Genomic DNA, 22,870 nt, shown 5'->3' with positions numbered 1-22,870 from the left:
CAGTTATTCTCTCAATTATTCTAATAAAATAAAAAAAAATGTCCACGTGGACAACAGGTGGAGGGGTTTTAAAATATCCACGCTTGTCCACGGAGGAGGAGGGGGGAATCTAAAATCGTGCTTTTTTTGTCCACGTGGTATGTGGACAGCCCCCAAACATAACAACTCTCCACTCAGCAAGAGACAAATATCAACTCTCAACCAAATGCGTCAACGCTTGATCCACGTTGTCCCCCGGCACTTTAATCTAGCGTAAAAACTAGAAGTAGGTTATATGTGTGATATAACCGCAAGGTGGACGTAGGACTAACGTTGGCTTAGCAATCAATAAGTATATATGCTTGTTACTCTTAGACATTTCATCTTTCGAATAAAGTGATGATCATACTACTTCTTTTAGCCTGAAAAGAATAATTAACGAGGAATCGATTCCTCCTCGGAAATACCCAACGCAAATAATACCCCGCTCCACAAGCCCGACAATTGGAATCATCGTTGATTTGGAGCAGAATTATTAACGCTTGAGAAGGAATGGATTCCTCCTCGGAAATACACAGAAAAAATAATGCCACCTTCTCCACAATTCGAAACGACGATCGATTACGGCATTTGTAAACAAATTCGGTCTTAATCTTATATATCTTCGGAGGTGAAAAAAGAATACCGACTCTACTCTCAGTACCTTCGCTTCGACTAGAATTGCTTCGGCAGTCGCCCACAACAAAAAGTGGCTTGACTAGAAAATGAATTGACTAGCGTTGACTAGCGAGGATGACTGGTGAACTAGTCCAGTCAGTGGTTATTTTAACTGACTCGACTAATGAATACAAATCTGCCTCTTCATTCAACTGACTTCAATCCGCATTTCTACTTCCCTAGGAACGAAATGTATACCCGCGTATGCAACCTTATTTCTACGTCCATATAAAGAGGAACGAAAACATGATTTCTGATGCAAAAAAGAAGTTACCCCATCAATGGACGGTTTATTGTTTACCCATCGTGAACTCAAACCAACGAACTTAGACATTTATCAAGTATGCTATAAAGGTCCTCGCGTTAGTATTAGTAAATTGCGTGCAAAATAGCGCGCACACACACTGCACGCTATTGTATACGTGTGAGTAGTTTTCGTGTACGGTACAAAAGAATCTAGCTCACCTGTAGTGTATGTCAAATCATGTTGAACTCAAACATCGAAGAAGCTAAAAGCCATTACTAACTGACTACGGATATAGTCAGTCGGTTAGTAAGCCGACTATCCTCAGTTGACTATGACTATGCCGAGCCCTGTTCCTGGCTCTATGAAACGAAGCATTTGATGACAACAAATGACTCTGTGTTGCCTTTTCTGATATTACCACAAAACGTTGTCTTCTTTCCGTAGCGATCTGGCCTTGCGCCAAACTAATCTTTCGCGTTTGGGGTTCTTGAAATACATTCACTTTTCATCTTCGACCACGAGCCGATGCATAAATAACATGGCCAGCAATATCTTGCCAGTCGTTTTTCCGGATTTCTTGTTATCTGTCGTCCCAATCATGTGGAACATATCTCCCAACCTTCAGGATTTTCCCCATTTGATGTTGAAACACCCGTTCAAATATACTCCTGTACTGGTGCAAGTGATTTCTTATCCAAAAACACAATCCAACTTGAACGAGAGCACTGAATCAGTTAGGAGACTGGAACAAGGACATTCGCGACACTAAGGATCGGTCAAGTAAATGAATTGAAACTATGAACAACCACATTTTGGCATGTTATGAGCACTACACATTGATCCTATAATAAAAAAAGAGAAAAATAGTGCTACTTGTTCATATATTCAATGAAAATGACAATGTTGATGCTACCTCTAATCTTCATATTTTCATTTTGAGTTCAGCAGGAATTCATGCTGAACGAAAACGCAAACTTTGCTCTTCCCCTCCTTAAAACAAGTTTGCTTGACATTCATTATTACAATACCTCAAAGACTCTGCAGAAGCAGATTTGTATAAATATCTTTTTGTTCATCTCACAATATTGCGATGGAATGCTTCTCTGAGAACAAGTCACTGGCACATCACCACCTGCATTCATTTACTGCAATACAATCGTTGATAGCGAAATGATTAATTTAATAAATAACCCATACATTCGTCAACTTGCAATAGCAAGAAAAGCGTCTTTGTGACGTATAATTTGCGATCATTATAAACTCCCCCCCCCCTACCACCCTTTCTGGGAATCGATAACTTCGTAGAACAGCCTAACACATCTGCGCACGATAAAAGTTTCTATCGACGCGATCTTCCAGCCGAAGGGTGGGACGGAGTGTCCACATAGCGATCGCCTTTGGAAAAACCTACTGAAGCGGTTTGCAAAATTTTCGCTATCACTCTCCGCAATAGACTACCGCACGAAGGCGGAAAATCGCCGCAACCAGTTCGAGCGCTGGTTTTTCTTCAGTTCGGTGGGTGATTTCAACGCGTCAGCAGTGAACGTTTCGCCCGATTCGCTCACCAGTGATGAATCGATCTGATTGTTGCCCGATTTGAAATGGAGATCGTTGAAATGGAGGAAGTCGCTGCGCAGCGTAAGCTGCTGGATCAGATGGCCCTTGAGTTCACCAACATAAGCTACAAAGGGGAGCTGAAAGGTTAGTCTTTATGTTTGGGGGATCGTGATTCACGTGAGTTAACGATCGTTGCATTTCAGGTGATAAGCGGAAAACAATTTTGGAAAACGTATCCGGCCGATTCAGTCCTGCGAGATTGACGGCGATACTTGGCCCCTCCGGGGCCGGGAAATCATCCCTGCTGAACATTCTCTCAGGGTTCAAGTATGATTCGATCGGTATGCATATAAATTGAGATCTGCTATGAGTTCTAATCCTCCTAGGAAACATGGAGTCATCGGGTCGGTCATGGTGAACGGAGAAACGCTAACCGACGAAGCGTTCAGAAACAAATGTGTCTACATTCCGCAGGATTTTCAACTAATCGAGCACCTGACGGTGCTGGAGACCATCGATTACGCTTCCGAGCTGAAGATGAGTGGATTTAGCTCGAAGATGGTTCGCAAGAAGAAGGTGAACGATATTCTGGATGCCCTGGGATTGCGTCCCAGCATGGGAACCTTGGTGAAACATCTCTCCGGCGGAGAGAAGAAACGAGTCTCGATCGGGATGGAGTTGATAACGAATCCGCCAATCATTCTGCTGGATGAACCGACCAGCGGATTGGATAGTGTTTCTGCGATGCAATTAGTGAGCTACATAAAGCAGCTCGCGAGGGAAGGCAGGACGATCGTTAGTGTGATTCACCAACCGGCTTCTAATTTATTCCAACTGTTCGACGACTTGTTTCTACTGTCCGCTGGGAAGTGTGTCTACAGCGGACCGATTGGGTCAATGGTTGAGAGCTTCGCTGAAGCGGGCTTTCGTTGTCCCAAATACTATAACAGAGCCGATTTTGGTAATATTATTTTTATATAATTTTCAAATAGAATATTTATGATTTCCCTAATAGCTCTCGAGGTTGCATCGATGCCAAGCTGTGCCGGAACCGATTTACTGATTTTAAAATACAACAATTCCGATGTCTACGTGAGGAAATCCATCGAGGAAGATCACGCAGTAAGAAATAGCATACACACCCCGTACAAAGACACTTGCATAGTCGCCAAATCGAGACGGAGATATCCGACTCCGCAATGGAAACAGTTCTGGATTTTGCTCAGGCGTTCGCTACGTTCGACGACTAGAGATTTCGTACGTCTCAAAACAGCTTCCATAATAATGGAAAGGGTAATATTCTGTACTTACCTTTCAGTTTTTCGCACAACTCCGCGTGATCGCCCACATAATCGTTGGATTTCTGCTAGGGATTGTCTTCTACGACTCCGGGAAGGATGCCTCTTCGGTTATGACCAGCACCGCAGCTATATTCTTCTTCCATATGTTCATCTTCTTCGGCAATGCTATGCCCTGCACTATTACTTGTGAGTGTCATGATACTTTTTGATCCACTATTATTATTAACTAAACAACCTTTCGCAGTTCCCCTGGAAACGAAGATCTTCGTCCGCGAGCACCTTAACAGCTGGTACTCTCTGGAAGCCTACTACCTAGCGAAGATTTTCTCCGACCTCCCACTCCAAGTCCTCTGCCCGACGCTCTTCACAGTGATCTCCTACTTCCTCACTGGCCAACCGATGGAACTATTCCGCTTCGGCATGTTCTGGGCCGTGTGTCTGCTGCTGGGGATGTTCGCCCAAACAGTGGGCCTGCTTTCCGGAGCAACATTCGACATCCAGATGGCGACATTCTTCGTGCCATGCCTGAGCATACCAGCGCTGCTTTTCTCCGGATTCTTCGTGAAAACCTACGAGCTGCTGGGTTTCCTCCAACCACTTTCCTATACATCGTTTTTCCGCTACAGTTTGCAGGGATCGCTGCAGGCCATCTACGGATACAATCGGACGGATTTTCCCTGCTCCCAGATCGTGTGCTACTACAACAAACCGAGCAAGTATCTGCGCTTCATGGACACTCCGGAGGAGGGCATCGAGCTGAATGTATACGCTCTGCTGGGATTCATCGCGCTGTTTCAGGCGATGCTGTATTTCTCGCTCCGGAGGCGGTTGAGAATTTTCCAGTGACCTTAGTGAGAGAAAAGTATACAAATGAGTAGAATAAGAATACACTTTCAAACCAACGATGATAGAATAAAACCTTTTGATATTTTTGATATCTGATTGTAGATAGATGAATATGAATTAGTGAATGAATGTGAGATCATTGTTTGCTATTTGTTTCATTGAAAACGTTGGCAGCTATGTTATTCACTGCACGTGAATTTTCAACTACACTATTAGTAGAAGTAGAAGAGTCTGTGCCTAGAGGTACGAACGTAGGACTTTTAATATTGGGGACAACTGCTTTTGAATTGTGTTTTTGTAACTGTTCAAAAATATATAGTAAACTGTTAAACAAATCAGATAGTTATTCGAATCTATATATATACAAAAATGGATTTCTGTGTGTCTGTCTGTCTGTCTGATTCTTATGGACTCGGAAACTACTGAGCCGATCGACATGAAAATTGGTATGTAGGGGGTTTTGGGGCCGAGGAAGGTTCTTATGATAGTTCAAGACCCCTACCCATACAAATGATACACAAATTTCTGCATTACTCGAGAACTAATCAAGCAAACGCAACCAAATATGACATGTGCAGGTTTAAGGCAGTATTCTAGTCTAGAAATTTGAAGAAAAAACTTTTTTTTTCCTTCTTATTTCTGTAGTTTAGGCATTCAAAAATATACTCTAGAGAGGACTTATCGAAAATCCTATTATTTACAGAGTTAGAGCCATTTTAGTGAAGCGGTATCTAACCTGGTACGGCCATAACAATGAACTTCAAACGCGTTTTTCTCGAAACTAGTTTTTTCAAACTGGCGTACACGATATCTTAAGTTCTACTGAACCGATTAATGTCGAATTTATATAAATACAATCTGCATGCATCTCTCTATCGCAAGAACCTCTAAAAAATGATATCTTTCTGATTTTACTATTTTCAAAAAACCGGGAAACGTAAGAAAGGTCGTTTTAAACCGCATTTTGTTTTTCAAACAGCCGCCATTTTGTCAGAAAAGATGTTTTTGACTTGCCTGAGGTTCATGCGATAGCGGAATGTTTACTGATTCAGAATCTGTTCGACTTTTTTGTTCCACATAACCAGAAGGGCTGGAATCGTGTACGCCATGGCACAACTTTTTTTTGAACTCCCTCACTTCATCAGCTTGTAACTGTTCCATATTTTACTTATTTTTTCTCCATTCAATTTTTGTTTTATTTTTAAAAGATAGATGAACAAACAATGACATAATGGAAATTAAAAATATTCTTTGTTTTATTTTTAAGGAGCTCGAAAAAACGTCCAAAATTCGTGTCTCTACACTAGAATACCCCCTTAAGAGTGCAATAAATGTTTCTATGGTGGTTAGATACATCTCCCCCCTCTCGAAGGGGGAGGGGTCTGCCATACAAATGAACGACAAATTTCTGCATAACTCGAAAACTAGTCAAACAAATGGATCCAAATTTGGCATATGGAGTTTTTAGGGTGCAATAAATGTTTATATGGTGGTTGGACGCTCCACCCCTCTCTCTAGAGAGGGCTCCCATACAAATGAAACACAAATTTCTGTATAACTCGAAAACTAATCAAACAAATGGATCCAAATTTGGCATATGGAGTTTTTAGGGTGCAATAAATGTTTATATGGTGGTTGGACGCTCCACCCCTCTCTCTAGAGAGGGCTCCCATACAAATGAAACACAAATTTCTGTATAACTCGAAAACTAATCAAGCAAATGGAGCCAAATTTGGTATATGGAGGTTTTAGGGTACAATAAATGTTTTTCTGGTAGTTAGACACTCCACCAACGGGTACAATAATAACCCTAATGATGCTCATAAACCAGAGGAACTAAATTTAACAATGAACTTAACTTAATCTTAAAATTAATTGCTGTCAAGAGAGTGTGTAAGTGCGAAGGTGTAGCGTTTTTTGAGTGACGCACGAGACAGTCCGAGGTCGAAGGGAAAACTGTAACGATTAAACTCGCGACACATGTTCGACATAGGTTCATTGTAGCCATAGTTAGTGCGTGAGAATGGTATTAGAATGAAATTGCGTGTCAGTAGGTTTCGTTGTTGAATACACAACAGCCACGCGCAACCGGAAAGGCAAAGTGTTCAATCGCATAGCAGGGAAACAAAAGGAAATTGAACGGTGAATGGCGTGGATTTGAGTTATTTTCTTGGGGGAAACTTTTTTTATGCTGCCATACAAATGAAACACAAATTTCTGCATAACTCGAGAATTAATCAAGTAAATGAAACCAAATGAAAGTAAATGAAACGAGAAATGTTTCTATGATGGTATGACACCCCTCCCTTCTCTGGAATGGAGAGGGGGTTTCATAAAAATAATACACATACTCCAACCAAACATGACAATAAAAAATTTTCGGAAAACTCTGAAGGAAAATGGGAGAATTCGAAAAATTCAATTCGCATGTGTTCTACAATTACATATGAACAAGCGTTCTTAGTTCGTTTGATATTTGCGGTAACGAAATTGATCTTCGTTCGAAAGTGGAAATAGATTTTGATGTGGTAAAATGCACTTCTATATCGTCTTCTATCTATAGAAATGAAAATGGATCGCCGAATATGTTGATAAGAGCAAAACTCGAGAAAGGAATTGTCCGATTTAGGGCTGTCTTCATTCTATAATATTTTCTGTATCAAACATTTATTCCATGTAACGGAGAAACATGTTATTTGCAAGTGAATGAAAAATCATGCATGAGAATTGTGTCTCAAAATAATTTGATATTATAATGTCGAGTTTTAGTAGAAGTACTGAAATTTTATAGTATAACATAATTTCAAAGGGTAGATTAGAAGATCAATCAATGAACATTTCTGCGATTGGACCCATGAACGTGGATGTGATAACGAAAAATAAATTTCGGGCGGAGCGAAGTTTGCCGGGTCAGCTAGTTTTGACATAAAAACTCGACATTCTCTGGTTTTCTTATATCAAGGTTCATAAAAAATATAAATATCAAAGTCAATGAAACCGTCCCTACAGAAATACTAATCGATTGTTCACCTTATTCCTTTCGTTTATTTAATTTGGCTGAAATGAAAATGAAGGGACACTTTTTCAGTGCATTCTTAAACTAAGGTTTAAATAGCTAGCTTGCCTCTTCGACATCATACTTGCCTGAAGCATTGCTCTATACTCGCGGTACATAATTTCTTTATTGACATATGACCCTGTTGCAGACTAAGACCAAGGGATTGCTAAGATGGCCGCCTTTCAGTAGCCAGCATAGAAAATCATGAGCATAGAAATCATAACCTAAAATTCAAAATGAAGTGCTCCGCGCGATTCTTCGGCTGTGATTTGAATTGCAAATCGTCAAGAAAGCTTCCGGATGGGTATCCAAACATCGCTTGCCAAAAAAAAAACTATCCAACGTAATCAAATATTAACATATATGACTCCAAACATTAAACAATACGTGAGCCCCCTAAGCGCGAGCCCTGTTTTATGCTGCCTACGCTCAATTTGCATTGGATGGAATAGGGTTGCCAGAGCCCCGACTAAGACGCATCAATCCTGATACTGACTGTATAAATCCGTTGCTCCGTTCTTGAGTTTAATCGTGAGTAACGGACACCAAATCATGTTTATTAATATAGATCAAGTTTATAAATACAAAGTTACCTTCACTTGATTTATTTGAAACAGAGACGAATGAACTCTCAGAGTTTAAAGTCTCTCTAATTCAATACCTTCCTTCCCTTATTTGAAACTCATTGTTGAAAAAAAAGTAAATATTTATTTGAAGTACATTGTGAAAACATAAACATAAACGAAACATAACCGTTATTGAATTGCGTGGATGTGATAACGAAAAATAAATTTCGGGCGGAGCGAAGTTTGCCGGGTCAGCTAGTTTTGACATAAAAACTCGACATTCTCTGGTTTTCTTATATCAAGGTTCATAAAAAATATAAATATCAAAGTCAATGAAACCGTCCCTACAGAAATACTAATCGATTGTTCACCTTATTCCTTTCGTTTATTTAATTTGGCTGAAATGAAAATGAAGGGACACTTTTTCAGTGCATTCTTAAACTAAGGTTTAAATAGCTAGCTTGCCTCTTCGACATCATACTTGCCTGAAGCATTGATCTATACTCGCGGTACATAATTTCTTTATTGACATACGACCCTGTTGCAGACTAAGACCAAGGGATTGCTAAGATGGCCGTTTTTCAGTAGCCAGCATAGAAAATCATGAGCATAGAAATCATAACCTAAAATTCAAAATGAAGTGCTCCGCGCGATTCTTCGGCTGTGATTTGAATTGCAAATCGTCAAGAAAGCTTCCGGATGGGTATCCAAACATCGCTTGCCAAAAAAAAAACTATCCAACGTAATCAAATATTAACATATATGACTCCAAACATTAAACAATACGTGAGCCCCCTAAGCGCGAGCCCTGTTTTATGCTGCCTACGCTCAATTTGCATTGGATGGAATAGGGTTGCCAGAGCCCCGACTAAGACGCATCAATCCTGATACTGACTGTATAAATCCGTTGCTCCGTTCTTGAGTTTAATCGTGAGTAACGGACACCAAATCATGTTTATTAATATAGATCAAGTTTATAAATACAAAGTTACCTTCACTTGATTTATTTGAAACAGAGACGAATGAACTCTCAGAGTTTAAAGTCTCTCTAATTCAATACCTTCCTTCCCTTATTTGAAACTCATTGTTGAAAAAAAAGTAAATATTTATTTGAAGTACATTGTGAAAACATAAACATAAACGAAACATAACCGTTATTGAATTGAATACATGGTGAAAATAAAAATATTTTTAATTTGAAATTCATCTTGAATTATTTTTGAGCAATTGTTTATTTTTCTTCCTCATCTTGGATTCGGTTCTGAGGATTCCGACGCTTTGCCTTGGAGCGCTCTTGTGGGGTTCGAAGAAATAGACGATGGTTCCTCATGAAGCTAGAAGCCTAATCTCTTCCTGCCAGTTCTGTAACTTGGCTGAATTCGTGCTGGAGGTTGTTGGCTTTCGAAAAATCAAACGCAAGATGACGTAAATCTTTGAGAGTCATACCATAAAATGCTTTGTCAGTGCTCTGCAATTGTTCGCCAGATTCTCGGACTGCTCATTCGTAAATTCGTGCCTGAACCGCCTTAGGTGCTCGCTGGCACATCCCAGCAGAAGTAGAAATGTCAATAAAAGTAGATTCAAATCATAAATCACTCACTGATATGAGCCTCTTCCTCAGTGCTGATTCAGAAATATCGAGGTCTTCCGCCTCTGTCGGGCCGTTTGAGCATGTCTGAAGCGCATTTCTTCAGTTTTTTCTTCTTGTCGGTTCCGTTAAAAATTCGGTTGAAGTCGCTTGAGTCGAACGGATTACTGAATGCAATATCCGGCTCAGAGCGCATGGAATTAATATTGATTTTCTTTATTTCATTTTTCTGCCTTACGACAAAAAGGAGACGAAATTGTGTCAGTGTTGCTCATGATAGCGTCTCGCAGAGAAGGTATTTTTTCTCATACCACTTCTGTTGATTGTGTCGTAGGAATCGCAGTAATTCGCCCTCTGCCTTTGCGTATATGTCGACCAAGGTTTGTTGGTACAGCTTAAGACTTCGTAGTATGACGTTGACCTGACCGCGTCGAATCATCATACTAAACACTGTATTATGGACTGGTGATATATAACAGGCAAACAAACTAAACAGACTCAATTAATTCGCAGTGGTCACAAACGACCACTCTCGAGGGTATATCTTAAAATAATAATTATCTGTTGTTGTTCTTCTTCGGTAATAATCATACGATCTCATCACAAAAAAGTTATTAAAAAACCATTAAATTACCTCGATCGCTTAATCGCCGTTCAATGACTCTACAACCCAAGCGCGTTTGCTTCGAACAGCTCCAAACATAACACAGCCGGTGGCGAAGGCGGGAATAGGGAATGTCTTCCTCATTAGCTAACTAACTAACTAATTAACGGCTCACACTGGAAATACACTCATCTCAACACTTGTTCCTTAGTCTATACCGCATCACGTAGAAGGCGGCCACTCGAAACACCACGAACGCCACCCCCAGCGCTATCACAGCCTCGACAAAGTCCGCACTCAGCATGTCGATCTCCTTCAGAAACTTCTTTGGCAGCGTGAAATGACAGTATACCTCCTCGCAGCAGTCCAGCTTGGGTCGATCGTACCCGAAGATCGCAACCGTCGCACCCTGCAGGGCGTACTTGAGAAACGAAATGTGGAACAGCCAATGCATGACCGGATGGGCGTCGTTCAGATGAATGAAGAAGCCCGAGAATATCAGGAACGGGCAGATGAAGAAGGGTCCGAAGATGGCCCCGTTCTGGAAAAGAAGATTAAATGGTAGTGATCAGCGGTCATTACTACTATGATGATTAACAATTACCTTAACATCAAAAAGCGAGGCCACCAGAATACCAAGTCCTTGGGCAACCCATGCGACCATCAAACAAATCAAGGTGAACAGACCCATTCGGTAGGCTTCCGGGGGTTGATTGGTCATGTAGTAAGTGATCGTGATGTAAGTCACCGTACAGAGCGCCTGAATCGGTGCATCCGCAACCGACATCGCAATGTAATACGCGCGCAGCGAGTACCACCGATTGAAGTGCTCCCGTGTGATAATTGGGAGCTCCAGGGGGACTGAGAAAATAAAAATCGTTAGCATCTATCAACGAATCACCTTAACATTTTACGGACCGCTCACGAGTTTTCTCGTTTTCGCGTTCCTTCTTTACGGACTTGTGTGATGTAAGCGGATAAAAGTTTTTGTTGTGTGCAAGTTTCTGTTCAACGTCTTGCTGGATTCCATGAATAATAAATTATTTTATGAAGAAATAAATCATAGTTGCAGTTGATTTCTGTAGCCATGGTGTTGTTAGTCGTAGTCAAGAATGTAATTTTTTCCGTTAGTAATAAACCAGACTTTGTATCGAACACACGTCTTTCTTCAACAGGTTATGGGCCCAGTTGCGTCTGGCCATTGGAACCTGAATTGGAACTGAAGCGGACAAGTTTTTTGAAGAAATCAAAAGTTCATAATCAAATTACGGAAAATGTCAAACCCGTCGAAAGTAGGAATCATTCAGTTTGCTGGAGAAGGATACGATGTTTGGAAGTTCCGGGTCGAAACGCAGTTGTCGGCTCACGGTGTGAAGGAGGTGATAACAGCGGATGTACCTGCTGATGAAGCACAGAGGAAGACTTTTCAAGAAAAGGATGAAAAGGCAAAGGCGCTTCTAGTTTCGTACATAGCGGATTCTCACCTGGAGTACGTACGTGACAAAAATACTGCTAAGGAAATGTGGAACTCCCTAGCAACCACGTTCGCGAAAAAAGGTTTTGCAGCACAAACATACATAAGGAGATCATTGGCAACGCTGAAAATGGAAGAAGGAACACCATTGGAAGGAACAGATCACTTTCGTAAGTTTGATGAATTGATTCGTGAACTAAAAGGAGCTGGTGCCACGGTTACTGAACTGGATGCCATAAGTCAGCTGTTTATCTCTCTACCATCGACGTATGATGTTGTTACAACGGCAATGGAGAACCTGGGAGAAGAGCAGTTGAAACTGGATATGGTCAAGGCGCGTTTGCTGGCCGAAGAGCAGAAACGATCAGGAAGAGATAACGTGAGTGCGAATGGAATCACGGAAGGAACGGCTTTCGTAGCGAAATCAGGAAAAGGCAAGGAGAAAAACAAGTTCAATGGAAAATGTTTTATGTGCGGTGAACAAGGTCATAAGAAGTTTGCTTGTCCAAAGCTGAAAACGCGACGTGATCGAGCTCAAGTAGCAACAGTTCCGGTAGATCGAGAGGTGGTATTGATGATTTCATCCCAGGAAGAAGATTTCAAATCGGAGTCATCTGTTGAATGGGTCTTGGACTCAGGAGCTAGTCATCATATGGCAAATGATGAGCGCTATTTCTACGAATTTATGGAGTTCGAAACTCCACTCGTTATTGAAAGTGCGAAGAAAGGTGAAAAGCTTGTTGCTACTAAAGAAGGCACAGTGAAGGCGAAAACATCTGTTGATGGTGATAATCTCACATTGTCCTTAGGAAATGTTCTGTATGTGAAGAATCTCAGCTTCAATTTGTTGTCGTTATCGCGATTATTGAAAGCGGGAGTCGAAGTAGTGTTCCATCCGGATCGAGCAGTGTTATCTAGAAACGGCAATATAATAGCTGTGGCGCAATTGCGAGGAAATTTGTTCTTCCTCAAGATGCTGTGTATGACGTCAGAGTTAGCCATGGTCACGAGAGTTTCTGAGTTGCATTTATGGCATAAACGATTCGGCCATCTGAGCTACAAAAATTTGGTACGAATGAAGCAAAAAGGAATAGTAAGTGGAATCGGAGAAATTAAGAATGAAGCTAAATTTTGCGAGTTTTGTGCAGAGGGCAAGATGATCCGTTTGCCATTCAACAAGAATCGACCGACAACAACAAGACCATTGGAACGTGTCCATACGGATGTTTGCGGCCAGATAACACCAACAACAGTAGATGGGTGCCAGTACTTCGTGTCATTCATTGATGATTATATACACTTTGCTGTGGTATATTTAATGAAGCACAAGCACCAAGTCGGCATTCGTCTTCCTAAGCTCGAAGCCGCCGGACGGTTTTATATCGTTATCGTCCATCGTTGAAGTGATACCGTTATTTTCGTGGCTGGTGAAGTGAGTGTTGGACACTAACGGGATTCCCTGTGAATTCATTGAAGCAGACACAACAAGCGAGAGGAAGAAACGCTGCACGCGAGCGCTGAGTGCTGGTGTGTTATCGCCGTAGCACCGTCTTCGACATCATCACCGCGTGGTGCGATACACGGGTTCAGCTGTACCGAACGATCAACACGCAGCACCGTTATAAATAATCCGCACTGGTGTGCATAATAAGTATACTCAAATTAATAGGTTAAGGTTATTAGGTTAAGGAATTATAAAAAAAAATTGCAAAAATTATAAGAAAGTGTACATCTGCCATTTTAAATGGCAGAAGGGGAAGAAAGCGTTGACATGGATATCGAATCCACTGTCTCCCCCTCCCCAGCTACGGGTGCTGGGAAGTCGCTTAAACGCGTTCCCCCCTCAGAAGATGTCTCTTTACAGGAAGAGTTAACTCACCTCAACAAGCCTCCCTCAAGAAAATTTGCAAACCTTTCCTCTTCACCCCCTCATTCTCCCGCTCCCGTTTCCGCTCAACTCCCGAACTTGCCTCCCAGCCCTACTGATCCCGCTCCCGCTCAACAATCGACCTCGACCTCCCCCTCAGTTGCTTCCTCTCCTCGTGTCAAGGTCTATCCAGAAGATTCACCTGGAGCTGGCCCATGGGTTGTTTTTTTCCGGCCCAAACCGAACGGAAAATCCATCAATGTCATTCAGGTTTCGAAAGATCTGGCAAGATATTATTCCTCCGTGGTCGAAATCTCTAAGGTTAGACCGAACAAACTGCGTGTTGTCGTGAGTGATCGGAAACACGCAAATGCAGTTGTGATCGACGAGAGATTCTCCCTAGAGTATCGTGTCTACGTGCCTTCCCATGACGTAGAAATCTCGGGGGTGATAACTGAAACGGGTCTGACGTGTGAAATGATAAAGGAAGGAGTTGGTAAATTTAAAAGACTCCCGTTGGTGGGCGTTAAAATTTTGGACAGCCGCCAACTAGGGAAAGTATCCCAAGAAAAGGGAAAAACTAAATTCACGCCGTCAGACTCGTTTCGAGTAACTTTTGCTGGTTCCGCTCTCCCTGACTACGTCATGGTGGGCAAATTAAGACTGCCTGTGCGACTCTTCGTGCCAAAGCCCATGACTTGCCAAAAATGCAAGTCAGTTGGTCACACTTCAGATTATTGTGCCAACAAGGAGCGCTGTGCCACTTGCGGAGAGCAACATGAGGGGAAATCCTGCAGTGCGACTGAGCATAAATGTCCATATTGCGGGGGATCCCCACACGAGCTCTCAGTTTGTGAAACTTACAAGAGTCGCTGGGAGAAACAGAAGCGCTCTTTGAAGGAACGCTCGAAACGCACTTTTGCGGATATTTTAAAGGGCGCTTCTCCACTGGCCCAACAACAACAACCAATCATCACACAAAATGTCTTCGCCACGTTACCCGTTGACGAAATGGAAGCGGACACAGCTAACGGGGGCACACCGTTCATTTTCCAAGGGAATCCCCGGCGCAAAAATGTGACCACTCCCAAAGTTCAAGGACAAGCCCCTCCGGTTATACCTCCTGTTAGCATGCCTAAAAAATCGAGTGCAGCGGACAAGCAAAATCAGGTTCCTCCTGGCTTCCGTGGGAATAGTTCACCTTCGAACGACCCAGCACTCGAGGGGACATCAAAAACCCCAAATGTCCCTATTTTTCCGTCCAGCTCAACTCCCCAATCGGGATTTATAAAGTTGTCTGACCTTTTGGACCAAATCTTCAAGTGTTTTAATGTTTCCGACTCCATCAGAACCATTGTCATTTCAATGCTTCCAGTATTAAAGACAATTTTGCAACAATTGATGCAAACATGGCCCCTCCTTGCAATGATTATCTCTCTTGATGTCTAATTCAAATAGAGAGGTCGGAGATATCACTGTTTTACAGTGGAATTGTCGTAGTCTTATCCCTAAATTGGATACATTCAAATTTTTAATTCATAACTTCAATTGTGACGTTTTTGCTCTGTCCGAAACTTGGCTTTCTTCGCGAGATGATATCTCTTTCCACGATTTTAATATTATACGCTTGGACCGTGTTGACAGATACGGAGGGGTGCTATTGGGGATCAATAAGTGCCACTCATTTTTTAGAATTGACCTTCCACCTATTGGGGGGATCGAAGCTGTTGCTTGTCATGCAAACATCAGAGGCAAAGACCTTTGTATTGTCAGCTTGTATTGGCCTCCGAGAGCTGCGGTTAGCCGCAAGCAACTTGTTGACATGTGCTCACTCCTTCCTGAGCCACGATTGATCTTGGGAGACTTCAACTCTCACGGAACTGCCTGGGGGGAACAGTACGACGACAATCGTTCATCGATGATATATGACCTTTGTAACAGCTTCAATATGACCGTTTTGAATACTGGGGAAACAACACGTGTTCCTAAACCTCCTGCTAACCCAAGTGCTCTTGACCTCTCGCTTTGCTCGAATTCACTATCGTTAGATTGCAAGTGGAATGTAATCCAGAACCCCAACGGTAGTGATCACTTGCCAATCAAAATTTCCATCACCATTGGGTCGAATTCTTCTGAATCTATAAACATGGCATATGACCTCACAAGACACATTGACTGGAAAAAATATGCGGACGCGATTGCTCTAGCCATCAATTCCAGAGATGGTTTGCCTCCATTGGAGGAGTATAACTTCCTTTCTCGTTTGATATATGACAGCGCGGTTCGCGCTCAAACGAAACCCATCCCAGGCTCCACTTTTCGTCAAAGGCCTCCCAATCCATGGTGGGATAGTCAATGTTCCAAGCTTTATCAGGATAAATCGAACGCATTTAAAGCTTTTCGGAAACGTGGAACCATTGAGAATTTTCAAACGTATTTGGACCTTGAAAATCAATTTAAAAACTTGATCAAAGGGAAAAAACGTGCTTATTGGCGAAATTTCGTGGGAGGTTTGTCACGAGAAACGTCAATGAAAAAATTATGGAAAGTGGCTCGAAACATGAGAAATCGCTCTTCATCGAATGAAAGCGAAGAATATTCACATCGATGGATTTTTAATTTTGCACGGAAGGTTTGTCCCGATTCCGTTCCTGTGCAAAAAATTGTTCGAGATATACCACAAGATAGGTGCGATCTTGATTCCGAGTTTTCGATGGTAGAATTCTCTCTTGCTCTCCTTTCTTGTAACAATTCGGCTCCAGGAACGGATAGAATTAAGTTCAACTTGTTAAGAAACCTCCCTGATGTGGCGAAACATCGCTTGTTGAATTTATTCAATCGGTTTCTGGAGCATAATATTGTTCCAGATGATTGGAGACAAGTGCGAATTATAGCTATTCAAAAACCCGGAAAACCCGCATCCGACTTCAATTCGTACCGTCCAATAGCAATGCTGTCTTGTTTACGGAAATTGTTGGAGAAAATGATCTTGTTTCGCCTTGATCGATGGGTTGAAACGAATGGCCTACTCTCAGATACACAATATGGGTTCCGCAGGGGCAAGGGGACGAATGATTGTCTTGCGTTGCTTTCTTCAGAAATTCAAATGGCTTACGCCGAAAAAAAACAAATGGCTTCAGTATTCTTGGACATAAAGGGGGCCTTTGATTCTGTTTCAATAGAGGTTTTGTCAGACAAATTACACTCTCGGGGTCTGCCGCCTCTGTTGAATAATATGTTATATAACTTGCTTTGTGAGAAACAGTTGAACTTTTCTCACGGGGATTCGACAGTAAATCGGGTCTCCTACATGGGCCTCCCCCAGGGCTCATGTTTAAGCCCCCTTTTGTACAACTTCTATGTAAGCGACATCGACAATTGTCTTACACAAAATTGCAGCCTAAGACAACTTGCAGATGACGGAGTGGTGTCTGTCGTAGGATCAAACGAATCCAACCTGCAAGGACCCTTACAAGATACTTTGAACAATTTTTCAACCTGGGCCATTGGGCTAGGGATCGAATTCTCCACGGAGAAAACAGAGATGGTGGTTTTTTCTAGGAAGCATAGACCAGCAAAACCAAAGCTTCAACTTTTGGGTAAACCGATCACTCATGCTATGTCATTCAAGTATCTTGGGGTCTGGTTCGACTCCAAATGTACTTGGGGGGCCCATATTAGGTATCTGAGTAAAAAATGCCAACAAAGAATAAACTTTCTCCGTACAATTACCGGCACCTGGTGGGGAGCCCATCCCGAAGATCTTATAATTTTGTATCGAACAACTATTCTCTCAGTGATGGAGTATGGCAGTTTCTGTTTTCAATCAGCTGCCAAAACATATCTCATTAAACTCGAGCGAATTCAGTATCTTTGTCTCCGTATTGCGTTGGGATGTATGCCCTCAACGCATACCATGAGTCTCGAGGTTTTGGCAGGCCTACTCCCACTAAAAGATCGCTTCAATTTATTATCGCTTCGGTTCCTCATCCGGTGTAAGGTTATGAACCCATTGGTGATCGGAAATTTTGAGCAGCTTATCGAGCTAAATTTTCATTCAGGATTCATGAGCTCATATCATGAATTCATCTCCATGCAGGTTGATCCTTCTTCGTATACTCCCAACCGTGTTTGTTTTCCTGACTACATCAATTCCTCTGTACATTTTGATCTGTTCATGAAGGAGAAAATCCATGGAATTCCAGATTATCATCGATCGGGGATCGTTCCTACGATCTTCAATGCAAAGTATGGGCGTGTCAATTGTGATAATATGTACTTTACTGATGGGTCCTCTATGAATGAGTCCACAGGATTTGGAGTGTTCAACGAAATTTTTAGCACCTCCCACAGTCTTCAGAATCCTTGCTCTGTGTATATTGCTGAATTGGCAGCAATACATTGGGCGCTGGACAGCGTCGCCTCACGACCTGTTGAACACTATTACATTGTAACGGATAGTCTTAGCTCTGTCGAAGCTATCCGTTCAGTGAGGCCGGAAAAGCACTCGCCGTACTTCCTTGAGAGAATACGAGAAATTTTGAGTGCTTTAACCAGACGCTGTTATGTCATTACCTTTGTCTGGGTCCCTTCACATTGCTCAATTCCGGGTAACGAGAGGGCTGACTCATTGGCAAAGGTAGGTGCAATTGAAGGCGATATTTATCAGCGTCAAATCGCCTTCAATGAATTTTATTCTTTAGTCCGTAAAAATACCGTCGTTAACTGGCAACGTAAGTGGAACGAAGATGAATTGGGTCGGTGGCTTCACTCGATTATCCCTAAGGTTAGCCTCAAACCATGGTTCAAAAGTCTGGACTTAAGTCGGGACTTTATTCGCACCTTCTCTCGACTCATGTCCAATCACTGTTCGTTAGACGCGCTACTCTTTCGTTTTAATCTTGCCGATGGCAATATCTGTGCTTGTGGCCAAGGTTACCACGACATCGAACACGTTGTTTGGTCGTGCGAGGAGTATCTTGTTGCCAGATCGAATTTAGAAAACTCTCTTCGGGCTAGAGGAAGGCAGCCCAATGTGCCGGTGAGAGATGTGTTGGCTCGGTTAGACCTTGATTACATGTCCCAAATATATGTCTTCCTAAAAGCTATCGATCTTCGTGTGTGATTGTCCTTATATCCTTATATTCTCCTTTTCCTTTTCCTTCGCGAGAAATCAAATCCCTTCTTACTAACAATAGAATAAGGTGAAATGTAAATACATGTTAGATATAAGATAGGCTTAAGAATTGAGTATGATGAATGTGAGTGCGAATGTGAGTGTGAACATTGTCAACATATCCTTATATCCCATCCTTTTCCTGAAACAAAATGTCACCCTTCTAAACTCGAGCAAGCCGCGAGTAATCGGTTCTCTACCTCATTAACATTAGAATTAATAAAAAATGTTTATGTATACTTGTAACTATACAGATAGGAGTTTGGCTCCTTTAAACTTATGTAACTGAGCCTGTAAAAATAAACGATTTAATAAAAAAAAAAAAAAAAAAGCACCAAGTCTTTGATTATTTCAAAGAATACGAGGCTATGGCGACGGCGAAATTCGGGAAGAGGATCGAAAACCTAAGATGTGATCTTGGAAGAGAATATTTTTCGAACGAGCAGCATTCGTACTATATAAAACAAGGGATCCAAGTTGAGTCAACTGTTGGCTCTACACCTCAACATAATGGAGTAGCAGGAAGGTTCAATCGTACCATAGTGGAGAAAATGAGGACCATGTTAGCTGAATCCGGTGCACCGAAATTTCTGTGGGGTGAAGCTGTATTGAATGCAGTTTATTCAACCAATCGAAGTCTCACTGAAGCGTTGGAAGGAAACTGCACCCCTGCTGAATGCTGGTATGGTGAAAAACCAGATGTTGGAAAAATGAGGATATTTGGGTGCCAAACATTTGCATGGATTCCGAAGCAAAAGAGAAGCAAACTGGACCCTACTGGTTTGCGTAGTGTAATGCTAGGCTATTCTCCGACCGGTTATCGTCTGTGGAATCAAACAACAAGAAAAATGTTTGTGGCACGAGACGTAAAATTCAACGAGGATATATTTCCGTTTAAGGAATCAGCGAATCCACTGAATGAAGAAGATGTAGTTTCGAAGGAAATTATTCCGGATGTTACGCCAGTCTTTGAGCAAGTCGATACGGAAAACAACCAGTTAGCGGCTGAACCTGAAAGTATCGTAGATGGTAATTCTTTGCCAGACGATGAGCTAGGAGATAACGGAGTTGCTGATCCTGAAAAAGAGAACGCATCAGCGCTCCCACCACAATCAAACAATGGGAATGACTGTGAGGAGTGTATTCCGAGGTCTAGTGGTCGGGTGCGCAAGAGTCCAGGTTGGTTTGCAGATTTTATTTCCCCTTATAGAGCTTTTTCTGCTGCTGATGATTTCCAACAGATTCCAAAGAGCTACGACGAGGTGGATGGTCACCCTCACGAGGTGGAATGGAGGCAAGCGATAGCTGACGAGTTAAACTCCTTGATGATCAGCACTCGTGATTTCTTGACCATTTATTATCAAAACGTCCGTGGTTTACGTACTAAAACGAACGCTTTGCTTCACTCGTTGCTCTCCTGTGATTTCGACGTGGTAATTTTCACCGAAACGTGGCTTCATTCCGACATTGCGAATACCGAGTTGGCAGCTAACTATACAATCTATCGTTGTGATCGGAACTCTCGCACCAGCTCATTTCAACGCGGCGGCGGCGTTTTGATTGCTGTCAATCCCAGACTTAATTGCAAATCTGTGCATCTGTTAGACAGTGAGAACCTTGAACAAATTGCCGTACAAATTGTTCTTCTACATCGATCGCTCTTCCTATGCTGCATCTATATTCGTCCCAACAGCCATCTGGATATTTATACCAAACACGCCGAGTCTGTGCAACAACTTATAGATATGGCAAAGCCTCATGATTCAACTATCGTCGTGGGTGATTATAACCTACCAAATCTAGTGTGGAATTTCGAAGAAGACATCAACGGCTTGTTGCCACTCAATGCATCGTCTGAACAAGAACTTGCTCTTGTCGAGTCCATTTTGTCCGTTGGACTCAAGCAAATCAACGATCTAGTCAATGTGAATGGCAAGTTACTTGACCTGGTATTCGTTAGCGATTCAGACGGTATTGAGCTGTTTGATCCACCATCTGCTATTTTAAAAATCGACGATCATCATAAGCCGTTACTTTTAAAACTTGACGTCCATTCGCCTGGCCAGATCCGCCCGCCCGGTGTTCCAGCAGCTCGCAGTGAGTATGACTTTGCACGGTGTGACTTTAACGCTATCAACGAGCGAATCGGCTCGTTGAATTGGACAGAGCTTCTTGACCTCTCTGACATTGATGCAGCCGTCTCTGCCTTCTACGACAACATATATCAAATAATTCCGACACCGTTCCTGTTAAAAGATGTAAGCCTTCCCTAAATTTCACACAACCATGGTGGAATTCCGAACTCCGTAATCAGCGTAACCGTCTGCGAAAAGCTCGGAAACGTTATTTCCGCTCCAAAACAGCTGCTAATAAAACTGCTGTACAGTCGGCTGAAGCCGAGTATAGTGGTTTACATGAAATTAGCTTTCGGCAGTACATTGACAATTTGCAGAGTAGTTTCAAGATAAATCCATCATCTTTCTGGAATTTCGTAAATTCCCGAAAAGGCTCTGCACGTATTCCAGTGGACGTTACATACTGTAGTCAAAGCTCCTCTGACGCTGCTAGCTCTGCTAATCTCTTTGCGGAATTCTTCCGAACCGTTTACGAAGTCGATCAGGCTCCGACTCCGCAGGAATACATCGATAACTTGCCGAGTTTTGATATTCGTCTACAGCAAATCACCTTCAGCCACGACGATATTTTCAAAGCCCTCTCTTCTGTTGACGCCTCGAAAGGTCCTGGTCCGGATCGAATTCCACCTTCCTTCATTAGGAATTGTGCTGCATCATTGACCATCCCTGTGAAGTTTATTTTCAAACGATCACTTCTTGACGGCGTCTTTCCTGAGTCATGGAAGCTAGCATCCATAACCCCGATCTTCAAATCTGGAAACATTCACAGCGTGGAAAACTACCGTCCAATCTCGATACTGGACTGTTTGGCGAAAGTCCTGGAAAGACTGCTACACGATAAGCTGTACACGGCAGTCCGATCGTTAATCTCGGAATTTCAGCACGGGTTTATGAAGAAACGCTCCACCATTACCAATCTGATGACCTTCACTAACACTCTGGTTGGTGCCATCGAGAAGCGTCGTCAAGTTGATGCCGTGTATATCGATTTCTCCAAGGCGTTCGACAAAGTTCCGCATGGTCTCGCTATCACAAAACTGAGCCGCCTCGGTCTTCCTTCGTGGATTGTTCGCTGGATAGAATCGTACCTTTCGTCCAGGAAAGCTTTCGTGAAGGTTCACGATGCCACATCGAATGCGTTTCAACTACCGTCCGGGGTTCCTCAGGGTAGTCACCTTGGTCCTCTCATCTTTATACTTTTTTTAAACGATGTATGCGACCACCTAAGCTGCTGCAAGCTCTAGTATGCAGATGACCTAAAACTCTACCGCATTATCAAGACGACGGTTGATTGCCTGGCTCTGCAAGCTGATATTGAACGCTTGTCATCGTGGTGTAAGATGAACGGAATGTTGGCAAACCCAGCCAAATGCAAAATCATCACCTTCAGCCGAAGTCGAACACCGGTCACGTTCGAATATTCGATGAATGAGTCACCGCTTGTGAGAGTATGCTCTATCAAGGACATGAGCGAGCTACATCATTTTTTGGGCATCAAGATAGAACGTGATAAACAAGGTACTATGTATCTATCCCAGGAAGCGTTGATCCGAAAAATATTGGCCCGTTTCAGAATGGAAAACTGTAAACCTGTCAGCACACCCGCTGAGACGAAGTTAAAACTCCAGAAGGCCACTGAAGAGTGCAGCTATCCTTATCGTGAACTAATTGGCAGTTTGATGTTCCTCATGCTGGGATCAAGACCGGATCTATGCTATGTTGTAGGCTATCTGGCAAGATTCCAAGATGCTGCAG

At 42.4% G+C, this 22,870-nt stretch overlaps 2 protein-coding genes across 2 annotated transcripts in view; one reads left to right on the top strand and one right to left on the bottom strand.

Annotated features, from left to right (window-relative positions):
* The first annotated feature begins 1,405 nt into the window (after positions 1 to 1,405).
* Positions 1,406 to 4,982, top strand: LOC129778577 (ATP-binding cassette sub-family G member 4-like). The gene is made up of 6 exons (XM_055785548.1): positions 1,406 to 2,644; positions 2,704 to 2,827; positions 2,887 to 3,461; positions 3,516 to 3,757; positions 3,819 to 3,987; positions 4,046 to 4,982. The coding sequence occupies exons 1-6, from the start codon at positions 2,545 to 2,547 to the stop codon at positions 4,645 to 4,647; spliced, it is 1,812 nt and encodes a 603-aa protein (XP_055641523.1). The 5' UTR covers positions 1,406 to 2,544; the 3' UTR covers positions 4,648 to 4,982.
* A 5,379-nt stretch (positions 4,983 to 10,361) lies between these two features.
* Positions 10,362 to 22,870, bottom strand: part of LOC129778576 (ATP-binding cassette sub-family G member 4-like) — a 56,392-nt gene continuing 43,883 nt past the window's right edge. Inside the window, exons 6-7 of the mRNA XM_055785547.1 lie at positions 11,068 to 11,324; positions 10,362 to 11,004 (exon numbers count right to left, since the gene is read on the bottom strand). Coding sequence (XP_055641522.1) covers positions 10,657 to 11,004; positions 11,068 to 11,324 — 605 coding nt within the window. The 3' untranslated portion in view covers positions 10,362 to 10,656. The remainder of the gene's footprint in view (positions 11,005 to 11,067; positions 11,325 to 22,870) is intronic.

This window comes from Toxorhynchites rutilus, chromosome 3 (genome assembly GCF_029784135.1).
Source record: "Toxorhynchites rutilus septentrionalis strain SRP chromosome 3, ASM2978413v1, whole genome shotgun sequence".
NCBI classification, from domain to species: domain Eukaryota; kingdom Metazoa; phylum Arthropoda; class Insecta; order Diptera; family Culicidae; genus Toxorhynchites; species Toxorhynchites rutilus.
The sequence above is the reverse complement of the archived record's forward strand: the minus strand, read 5'-3'. Positions and strand labels throughout refer to the sequence as shown.